A 12017-nucleotide genomic window follows, 5' to 3' on the forward strand; every position below is an offset into this window, starting at 1 on the left:
TCTCCGAGTTGTGCAACCATTCTCACTCTCCTTTTCTGTGTTGTTCCTCCCCCATTAACATAAACTCACTGCCCCTAAGTTTCCTATCTAACCTTTTGAGTTGCTGTTGTCAGTTTGATCCCATATAGATAATTCTTAAAAGAGCATAATGCTCAAGGCAGACATTTTTACTAGTTAAGCTATTATTTGGTTTTAAGAAGACCTCAGGGGATATTTCTGATTTGAGGTTTAAAGATTATCTCAGGGCAATAGTTTCAGGGCTTCATCCAACCTTCATGGGTCCAGGAAGTCTGGAATCGAGGAGAATTTGAAATTCTGTTCTGCATTTTCCCCCTTTTGATCAGGATTCTTCTATGGGATCTTTGATCAAAATGTGCAGTAATGGTAGCCAGGCACCATCCAGTTCTTCTGGTCTCATGGCAAAGGAGGCAGTTGTTCATGGAGGCAATTAGCCACACGCTCCCATTTCCTCCTCCTATTCCTGACTCTCCTTTTTCCTCTGTCACTCTTATTTTTGAGAGCAAGAACTAAAAGAATGAACTCCAGGAAACTCTGAAATAAACTAGTGGTGGTGTGTCCTCATGGGCTTAGTTTAGATTATGAAACAATGAGCAAAATACAGTACTCAAAAAAAGACGCAGATCACACAGCTGCTATTTGATTGTCTGTGGCAAACTTACATTACAGTATTTTATCGTACTGTCTCCCTTTGCCCAAATCTTCTCCACCATTTTCCATCTGCTCCCGGGAAAAAGCTGTCAGTCTGCATAAACTGTGCCCATTGGGTATTGTTAACAGAGCGGCATGCCCTTCCTCAGTGTTCTCCAACACCCACGTTTCATCTTGTGGATCCAGGTAGACACGGGTGTGTTTAATAGACCCACAGAGCTCACAAGAACTTCTTGTCCTTTTGGAATAGAGTCGCGTTTCTTGCCAATGTTTTCTCTCTGGGTTCCGAGTGGCTGTTAACAGAGAACAAAGATTTATTTGCTCCAGAGGTGGAATCACATCTGTGAAATCTACCTCAGCCGCACTGGTGGTTGTGTTTGTAATGCAGTTTTTAATACCCTCCTGTCAATACTGGGAATTTGCTGAAAGGCCCCAGGCAGCAGCGTTCTCTGGGAGTATTTATGGTTCCTATATGTCGGGTGCCAGAGAGGCTGATGTTTAAAATCACAGCTCCACAGATAAACCAAATGCATAGCCAGCAAATATACGAATGTTTTCTCCCACCAGTACTTGGAAAATGGATTTTGCTTGCCAGCTTTGGCCTGACATGTCTTGTTTAATGAGACAATAAGTGGCATTGTTTTTGTTTGAATCAAGTTAGTATATAGTTTCATAAAATAGAGGAGGAAACAAGGTTTCAAACAATGATCACTTCATTGCCCCTAGAAGGCTGTAGAGATCTGTATGGGGGGGATGTGTGGGGGCCCTGGCTGCAGGGTCAAGGCACAGAAACGCAACCGGGCACAGAAGGTACCCCCAAAGGCCACCATCTTGCCCTGGTCACATCATCAGCCCTCAGGCCCAACATTTGGTTTACGCATCTCAGCAGCTGGTCTTTTTAGCTACAGAGCCAGCCTCCTGAGGTCACCTGGGCTGCATGGGTAATTGTTTTATTATCCAGAACCGTCTCTGGATTCAGAGAATAGGTGAGCTTGGACGCTGCGGCAGTGCGCGAGGTGCGGTTATTCATAAAGTGTTATTACGTACTCTAAGTGCATTCGCGATGCCCCTGCCACACGTAGCATTGCAGAGCAGCCCTTACGGTGAGGCTCATCACGCATGTCCTGTCAGCCAGTGGCGGAAAGATAGTCTCCAAAAGGCACGTTACTCCATGGGAGACGTTTTTAATTGTTTAAAAGGATGCCATAGAGAAGTGTGTCTCAAAGCGTGGGTCACAGCATGTTAGTGGGATATGATGTCAATTTAGTATTCATAACCAGTTTTTTTAAATTAAATAGACTAGAGTAGAAAGTATCAGAGTGCATTACACGTAGTAGATGTAACTGTTATTCATATAACAAGTAAATCCTGTTAGCGTATAAACCAAAACCAAACCCGTTGCCAGCGAGCTGATTCCGACTCCTAGCAACCCTATCGGACAGAGTAGAACTGCCGCATAGGGTTTCAAAGGCTGCAAGTCTTCACAGCAGCAGACTGCCACACCTTTCTCTCGCAGAGTGACTGGTGTGTGTGAAACACCGACCTTTTGGTTAGCAGCCGAGCATTTACCTGTTGTACCACTAGGGCTCCTTTGTTAGATTATAAATGTATATATTCATATAATAATGCGTGTATGTGCACATAGACTTTTATGTGTATGTATGTGTACACACATGCATACGTACACACATATGTATGTTATTGTGTGTATGTATATATATATGTACACATAATGTGTATAAGGTAATAATGTAACATATATATGTTATGTATGTGTGTATATATATATACATGCACATACACACATAAATGTATGTTATGTATGTTTGCATATATCCACACACAAATATGTGTGTATGCATATATACATACACATAAATGTGTATATGTTGTTTGTATGTGTGTATATATACACATGCATACATACACACACGTGTATATTATGTTTGTGTGCATTTGTATATATACACACACATAAATGTGTATATATGTTGTGTATATAAATACACATAAATGTGTATGTTATTGTGTGCGTATATATACATGCATACATACAGGCACAATGTATCTATGTGATGTGTATGTATACATGTATACATGTGCAGACTTATACATGTATGTTGTGTGTATATACATGCACACACATACATGCATGTTATGTGCATATATACATGTATGCACACATACAAGTATGTATGTTATTTGTGTACATGCATACATACACACAGACACATGTATATATATGTTATGTGTGTATGCATACATGCACACACAGACACGTGGATATGTTGTGTGTGTATATATACATGCATACATGCCCACACAGACACATACATGTATATATATATGTTGTGTGTATATATACATGCATACAAGCACACAGGCACATGCATGTGTATATGTTGTGGGTGTATATATATACATGCATACATGCACACAGACATGTATGTATATGTTGTGTGTGGATATGCATACATGCACACGTATATATGTTGTGTGTATATATGCATGCATGCACACAGACGCATGTATATATGTGTTATGTGTGTATATATACATGCACACATGTATATGTCGTGTGTATATATACATGCATACATGCCCACACAGACACATACATGTGTATATATATATATGTTGTGTGTATATATACGTGCATACAAGCACACACAGACATGTATATATATGTTGTGTGTGGATGTGCATACATGCACACGTATATATGTTGTGTGTATATATGCATGCATGCACACAGACGCATGTATATATATGTTATGTGTGTATATATACATGCATACATGCCCACACAGACGCATACGTGCATGCATGTGTATGTTTTTACCGTGCACGTTCATGCGGTGCGTCACAGACCGAAGGCAAAGGGCAGTAAGGCGTTTAATAGGCTTGGACAGCAGAAGTGCTTTCATCTGAGAACATTAGCAGCCACCCACGCTGAGTGTTTCTGATAATTGCGCTGACCCAGATTTTGCCCCCAAAAATAATATCCAAGATTTCAAAGTGGTGAGAAAGGAACATATGCCCAGCAGTTAACTCTGTCCTGGATGGGCTTCATTTACTGACACTTTCTTTGTTTTCCAGGTGGTGGTCGGTGGGGCCGAGTGGCACTACGTTGCCACGCAGGGGCCCCTGCCACACACGTGCCATGACTTCTGGCAGATGGTGTGGGAGCAGGGAGCAAACGTGATCGCCATGGTCACTACAGAGGAGGTGAGGGCGTGGTCCCCAGCCAGCCTTTGGCCGGGGGAAGGGGCAGCTGAAGACCAGCTTCGTGTCGGTGGCCCTCCTGCTCCATCCTCCTTCCGCAGTGCTGTTTCTCTACACGTCCTTCCCTCCCTGGCGTACATCTGTTCTCTCTTCTCATTCCGTATAGATTCACTTCTTTTCCCAGAGGTAGTTTATGTTGCGTGACCCGTTTCCATCAGCTTTTAACTCTTTTCTTTGGACTGCCGTTAACTACAATAAAAAAAAAAAATTTTAAACAAAACAAAGCAGCGGTCTTTCCACTGGCGTTGGAGAGCCCCAGGCTGCTCGGGGAAGCGGACATGATCTTCCCAGCCCTGGGCTTGGCCAGCCCCACGTGCCATCGCGCTTATCAGCTGAAAAGAGACCAGAAGTGTTGTTCCTGTAGAGGTCTCTATTCTTTAGGGAGGGAAAGAAAACCCTTTCTCCTCCTTTGCCAAGCCAAACACAGCTTTCCTGTTGTAACTGGAGACCTCTCTGTGGCACTGTAAAGACTGCACCCACAACCACTGAGCTGCTGCCGCCGAGGGAGAAGTGTTATCTTTCCTCTCTTGTCACACTCTCAGCTTTTTTTAACCACCGCCCTTTGTTCCTTGATGAAACCCCAGATTATGTTTTGAAGTCATTTAAGGAACCAGCTTCGTGCATTTTCCCAGTATCTCTGGTGTCTGTGATACTGCATACTCCTTTCCTGACCATTTTAAGGGGGGTGGAGAACAGAGAGAATTGAGAAAAAGTCCTCTGCTCTTCACGGACTGTTCTGAGCACTTGTTTTCCAGAACAGCTCATCAGACAATAGTGGTGAAAGGGACTTCAGGCTCTTTAAAGCCAGCCGTGCTTCTCTGGGCCGACCTGCCCCCAGAGAGGAGTCCTCCTTGACATCTCTAGAGTAGACTTCCAACCTCATACAATCACGTCACCGCACAGGATGAATAGAGCACACCATCTGTCTGAACCTAGGGCGCAGCCCTCGCCCCCATGGAGCTTATGTCCCAGTGGAAGAGGCAGGAAAAAGTGAACAGATGAAGTGAGTTCAGATAGTGTTGGCTGCCGTGGAGAAAATGGAATACGGGAAGGGTAGAGAAGGAGCCCTGGTGGTGCAATGGTTAAGCGCTCCTCTCAACAGCAAGTGCCCCAGAGCTTGCTCTCACCACCTCAGCTGTGTGCTTAGCAGGGACGGATTGCCCAGTAAGCAAGGGCTTATTTGTGCTTACTTACTAATCTGTAGTGTACAGTTTTCACAATTAAGCTGTGGTGAAACCCACGTGACATCGTGCACTGCAGATTAGTACGTCCGCACAAGGAAGCCGTGCGTACCTTGCTTAATGTAAGCCCGTGCACACCCTGCTTGCTGGCTGGTCTGCCCCTGGTGCTCAGCATTCCTCTGTTCTCCTCCTCAGTCCCTCCCTTGGGGCTCCTTCTCAGCCACATCCCCTCCACCCTCGCATGCCAATCCAGGGATTTCAAAACTGCGAAACTTAAAAATGGACCCCATTTCGTAAATGGTTGAGAACACGCATGCTCTGAAAAGATAATGAGAGAATGAAAGGTGGGCCCCCAGATCGTCTCTGTGGTAGGAGGGAAGGAACCCTGGGCTGATGTCTGCAACTAGGATTCCTGGACTGGCCGTACCACTCACTATTTCTGCAATGTCGGGGCTTGCCCGGCTCTCCCTGTAGAAACATGAGAAGCGTGGCCTAGAACAGATGCTGGAGTCTGTCGTTCCCCTTTGAAACCTGTGAATGGCTTCCCATTGGACCTGGAGTAGACTCGAAGCTCCTCACCATGGACCGTGAGGCCTTCCCGTCCCCTCACTCACCTCACTACAGTGACACTGATGACATTCCTATTCCTTGAGCACACCAAGCTTGTTCCTGGTTCTGGATGTGGCACCTGCTCTTCTCTTTAATATTCAACTGCAGCTCAGTTGTGAATCTTTTAGATTTTCCATTGATGTAGTTGTCATTGTAAATCTTTTTAGTCTTAGCTAGAATTTATAGGATCTGCCATTGCGGTAGACACTGCCCAGTGCCCGTGAGTTAGAGACCCAGAGGCTGTTTGCGTTTTCCTTCGTCCTCAGATGTTAAGGTTCAGAGGATAAGAACTGCCCCTGACCTATTTCCAATTTTGCTTTTGTATGTGATTTAGGAGGGCGGACGAACCAAGAGCCACCGATACTGGCCCAAGCTGGGCTCCAAGCACAGCTCAGCCACCTATGGCAAGTTCAAGGTCATCACAAAGTTCCGAACAGATTCTGGTTGCTATGCAACCACAGGTTTGAAGGTCAAGCACCTTTTGTCTGGGCAGGAAAGGACAGTGTGGCATTTGCAATATACCGACTGGCCGGATCACGGCTGCCCAGAGGACGTCCAAGGATTCTTGTGTAAGTTTTGTCTTCCCGTTCTGGTCTTTGCCAACTGCATCAGTGGTCTCTTGGTTGGGGATGAAATGAAAAGAGAGGATGGTTTCTCTTCGGTAGCAAAACTATTATAATAGTGACATATATGTCCCTTCATTACGTGTAGCACGGAGGAGAATAATGTGTCATGTAATTTAATTTTATATTTTGTATGCCTTTTCTGTAAATAAGCTAAAACTGCATTCAACTAATTGGTTCTACCTTGATTTAGACTTCTGATGACTCATTAATAAATAACTTATTTTGGATTTCCCATGGAGGCTTGCGCATCACAAGCCCGCCATTTTCTTACGACAGTAGATCTCAGTACTTTCTCATGCCTGTGATGAAGATACTACGAATTGTTGAATCAACTTGTAGGTTTTGAAACTGAAATGTGCTCAGAAGACTAATTCATAAATGTATATATTTTTTCCGGCTATGGTTATTTTAGAAATTAGTTTACCCAGATCATATGTAGTATGTGCATTTGAAAGGCCAAACATTTGGTGTGTGCCCGCTCTGCAGGGCACTGGATCAGGCTCTGGGAATGCAGAGAAGAAATAGGGTTCACGGTCTTTGTTTTGAAGGTGTTCGTACTCTGGTGACGTAAGGTTAAGTGCTCGGCTGCTAACTGAAAGGCTGGCAGTTCAGACCCACCCAGCTGCTTGGTGGGAGGAAGACCTGACAGTCTGCTCCCACAAAGATTGTTGTTGTGTACCACTGAGTCGATTTCAACTCATAGCGAGCCTATGAGATAGAGTAGAACTGCCCCATAGGGTTTGCTAAACTGGAATCTTTACAGGAGGAGCTCGCCAGGTCTTTTCTCCTACAGAGACGCTGGTGGATTCGAACCGCCAACCTTTCTGTTAGCAGCCGAGCATTTAACCATTGCACTACCAGGGCTCCTTGCAGTAAAGAATACAGCCTTAGAAAACCCTATGGAGCCGTTCTGGTCTGTCACATGCAGTTGCTGTGAGTTGAAAATCGACTTGACCAACAACAGCAACGCAGTCTAATGGGAAAGGAGAGCGGTACTGACAGTCCAGGGTGAGAGCTGATTCTGTCATCCTGCTTTGTCATGAAGACTGCAGCTTTCGCCCTTACTGCAAACAATAAACAGTTGCCATTGAGTCAGCTCCAACCAGGGCAACCCCACATGTGTCAGAGTAGAACGGAACTCCAGAGGGTTTTCAGTGGCTAATATTTTGGAAGTAGATCTCCAGGCCTTTTTCTTTTGAGGCACCTCTGGGTGGACTCGAACCTCCAACCTTTGGGTTAACAGCCCAGCACGTAAATGGCATCACCCAGGGACTGCTACTCCTACAAGCTTGCCTGAGTTTCTTCGCTTGTGGAGAAACCCCATTCCTTACCCCATCCAACTAAGAAGGAAGCCTGGGCAGCAGATGTTGCTGATGGCTGTACAGCGTGAGTGATGTAACGGTGGTGAGGAATTATACACGGGAAAAATGCTGAATTGGCAGATGGAGTGTTATCTGTATTTTTACAACAACAACAAACAAGGACCAAGGGGAAAAAACAAAAAGGCGGGGGGTGGTAGGGAGGCTGCGTTGGGCTTCTTTGCAGATTTAGTCCCGCTGTGCCGTTGACCCTCCTGCTGGCAGGAGACCAGGTGACCTGTGCAGGTCCGTCCTCCAGGTGGAGATGTTGGATAATGTCACAAACTTTATATGCACTTAGAATGGGGTGGGGAGAGGAAGAGAAGGAGAGAAAGAATAGGTTTTCAGGTACCTAAAAGTACGATTCTATCAGTTCCAGCAGAAAAATTCTGCTGCATACTTAGCAATATTTCATTTCCCATTAATATGATGATGGCGGTTGGAGACTAGATGTAGAGTGTGGCAGTGATGGTCGGGATCAGAGAATTCACGACGAGATCTAGTGAGGTTTAGTGATTGGCCTGAGACCTGACAGCGGTGACCTATAGCTAAAATCCTAACGAGGAAGACAGAGGCTTTTACAGAACCTTCTTTGCTCATAACAGTGCCGTTTTTCTTCCTTTCTGCTAATTTTTCACTCATTGATGTATTGAAATTTTCTCCAAGAGGCAGAAGATGGGAACAATAAAAGTTGATTGGTTTGATGATTGGCTAACAGCTCGGGTAAAAAATTTGAAGCGTATAAGGTGGTTAAAAGTGTAGTCAGATCTTTTTAACCTGAACTAACTTGTGGTTAGCTGCCGTCCGGTTGGCTGCTGACCCATGGCGGCCCCACACAGAGGGAGCAAAACTCGGCCTGGGGCCTCCCCGATCCCGTGTTTGCTTGCCCATCAGACCGTTGTCATCTATAGGATTTTCAATGGCTGGTTTTCAGAAGCGGATCACCTGGCTAAGAGCCATGAAAACCCGTAGCCATTGATTCGATTTGAAATTACTGAAAAATATGGAGAATATTTTTAAAGAATGTAAATTTGTTAATTTATGTTTCCCAAAATCTCAGTAGAAGTGTGCTGTGTGGGACCTCAGAGGCGTTGGCTGTCGTTTCTTCTAAGCTTTTAAAGTTTTTTTTTTTAAGAAAGGAAACAAGAAGGTTATTTATTTAAGAAACATTCTCGTTAAGTCTTGCTACGTTACGTGTGTATGTGTACGGAGCCCATAGCTTGCTTTTGTGCCGGCTTTCAGCTGAAGTGGATTACGTTTACAGCAAGATAATAATCCTGGATTTTCCATGGCTCACCCTGTCGGAGTATAAGATTAGCTCTTGAATTCATTAACAGTCGTCTCCTTTTAAATGTCAAATAACTCTTTTCTTTTCTTTTTTCCCCCCTTTCCACCCCGGGTTCCCTGTGTCCGTCTGACCAGTTCCTGTCCCTTCCTGCCTTCTCATCCAGCTTTCGGACAGGTGCCGCCCATTTGGTCTCATATACCTGATCGAACTAAGAAAGAAGCACATTGCTCACGTGTGTTATGTTTTGTTTTATAGTCCTATCTAATCTTTGTCTGAAGAGTGGGCTTCGGGAATGGTTTCAGTTCTGAGTTAACAGTGCATCCGTGGGCCATGGTTTCACAGGTTCCTCCAGTCTCCATAAGGCCATTAAGGCTGGTCTTTTTATGTGAATTTGAGTTTTGTTCTCCATTTTTCTCCTGCTCTGTCCGGGACTCTCTGTCATGATCCCTGTCAGGGTGGTCATTGGTGGTAGCTGGGCACCATCTAGTTCTTCTGGTCTCAGGCTGGTGGTCTCTGGTTCATTTGGTCATCTAATATTTTCCTTGTGTCTTTGATTTTCTTCATTCTCCTTTGCTCCAAGTGGGATGGGACCAATAAATGTATCTTAGATGGCCGCTTACAAGCTTTTAAGACCGCAGACACTACTCACCAAAGTAGGATGTAGAACATTTTCTTTATAAACTGTGTTATGCCAATTGACCTAGATGTCCTCTGAAACTATGGTCCCCAGGCTAAACTTTTAAAGAGATTTTTGCTCATGTGTTTATTACCTGGGTGCAGAATACCTAGGTTAAATTGTCTTCCACCCTCAGAAGTCTTCATTAAGTTGTCATTTGAGAAACTTTATGAATCCTGTTGGCAGAGGAAGCATCCATTGGAACCACTTTATCTGCCTTTGATGAAACCCCATCTGAAAGAGGCATCTACTATGTGGCCTAGCGTCCCTTTTATTTTTCTTCTTAAACTTAGTGCAGTGTGAACATTGCCATTTTGTCAAACAGAGAATACGTCATCCCCTAACACCTTTTCCCCCTTGTATAAAAATTGTGAAAACAACTCTGCACGGAAGTATTTCGCTCATGTTGGTGCCCAGTAGGCGCTACGCTCTCTGTTCATCTCAGGGCGTTTATCGTCCCTCTCGATTTGTGGTGTTGGATCTCATGTTATGGTATTATTATTATTAATTTATTTTGGTAAATTACTTCCTGTTAGTTTATAATTAGATAATGTTATAGTGGAAAATATGGCTGCTTATTAATTGCATGTAAACAGATGCTTTTAAATTTCGAGAATGGCTCCAAACACTCTTTTTTCTTCGACAACGTGAGCATTTCCCTGCAGCTTTATTTACACTTTTGTCCAAGATGAGGCTTGCAAATATCCAGATCCTTCACACTGGTTCCTCCCCTGAGCTACTGCAAAATCTCAGCTAATAACTGACTTCTTCCAGCTTTTAGACAATCCGTGGATTACATGGACAGATTCTTTTCTCTTTTTTTGTGATCATGATATGCTCGTATTAACGCTTGTATCACTGTACTTGGAGTCATGAGCAGACCCCCGTGCAGCCCAGCTGAGCCGGGCAAATGTTGGGAGGATGGGGGTGGCCCGACCCCCTGCACCCCACACTCCTGTTGTCTGTAGATGGCAGCTCATCCTGAGCTGCTCACTGTAGACCTGTTGGAACCACATGGAGTCCATGCAGAGAAGCAGGCTCCCCAAGGTCTCTTGTAAAGCCTAGAGATACAGTCCAGCCTCAGGTGACATTGACTTATTTGGGGCGGGAGAGGAAGGGGGCAGATGGATGAGCTCTTCCCTCCAGAAATTGGCTCTGACAGGCGGGCGTTTCAAGGGGACTTGGTGCTGCTCTGATCCCAGCCTGTTAATAGGAGAAATTGCTGTAAGTAACATCTAGAATCATCTGCTTGGGGGACTTTGGGGTTTGCAGAGGGGAAAGCAGAATTTAATTTAAAAAAAAAAAAAACTATTTAATTTAAAGAACAAATTCTCCCATGAACTAATTGACTCCCAGCTGGTCCTTTACGGGATCCAGAACTAGACAGTGGGTACCAGCCAAATAATTAGTGTCTTGTAAGAACTGTAAATTACTGTCACTTAAAAAAAAAAGAGACTCAGCAGCCATTTTTCCCCCCTTGCTTTTATGCAAAGCCATGGAGGACTTTGGTGACAAGATTTGCATTGTGTCTTGCAGCCTACTTGGAAGAGATCCAGTCGGTCCGTCGCCATACCAACAGCATGTTGGAAGGTACCAAGAACCGGCTTCCTCCCATCGTGGTCCATTGCAGTGCCGGGGTGGGCAGGACGGGCGTGGTCATCCTCTCAGAACTGATGATCTACTGCCTGGAGCACAATGAAGTAAGTCATCCTGAGCTTCTCTCTGAATACCCCACGCTGGGGACACACTGACACAGTGGCCAAGCTGTTGCCTTGCCCTTTCTTTTCCACTGGCTCATTTCCTCCCTCCTGACAGGAGTTTTCTAGATCCAGGATTCCTCATCTGGCATCTGACATTGCCCCTTGTTGCTCTGGGTAGGTGCCCAGATACACAGGGGAGGAAATGAGAGTGTCAGGTCGGGAGCATTTGGAGAATCCGGTCCTAGTCAGTAGCTCTGTTCAGAAGTCTGCAGACCGTCTGGCTTTATTGTGGGTGGTTTTCCATGGTGGGTTATTTGGTTGCATGTAGTTTAGATGCATTTCTAGGATGTGTTTTGGCCTAAATCTGATGTAAAAAATGTACAGACTTTGAAAGTGTTTTTGGTTCTTCAGAGTTAGGTTTTTATTTAAAAGGGGTTATTTGCTCTAGTCTAGACCTGGCAGATGTGTGGCGCAGCAGACTAGGTAGATCATCATCACCTGAGCACGTAGACCTGGCAGATGTGTGGCGCAGCAGACCAGGTAGATCATCATCACCTGAGCACGTAGACCTGGCAGATGTGTGGCGTAGCAGACCAGGTAGATCATCATCACCTGAGCACGTAGA

At 44.8% G+C, this 12017-nt stretch overlaps 1 protein-coding gene across 1 annotated transcript in view; it reads left to right on the forward strand.

Annotated features, from left to right (window-relative positions):
* Positions 1-12017, forward strand: part of PTPN14 (protein tyrosine phosphatase non-receptor type 14) — a 121213-nt gene that overhangs the window by 103028 nt on the left and 6168 nt on the right. Inside the window, exons 15-17 of the mRNA XM_004387521.2 lie at positions 3769-3897; positions 6079-6313; positions 11229-11392. Coding sequence (XP_004387578.1) covers positions 3769-3897; positions 6079-6313; positions 11229-11392 — 528 coding nt within the window. The remainder of the gene's footprint in view (positions 1-3768; positions 3898-6078; positions 6314-11228; positions 11393-12017) is intronic.

This window comes from Trichechus manatus, unplaced genomic scaffold, assembly GCF_000243295.1.
Source record: "Trichechus manatus latirostris isolate Lorelei unplaced genomic scaffold, TriManLat1.0 scaffold00187, whole genome shotgun sequence".
NCBI lineage: Eukaryota > Metazoa > Chordata > Mammalia > Sirenia > Trichechidae > Trichechus > Trichechus manatus.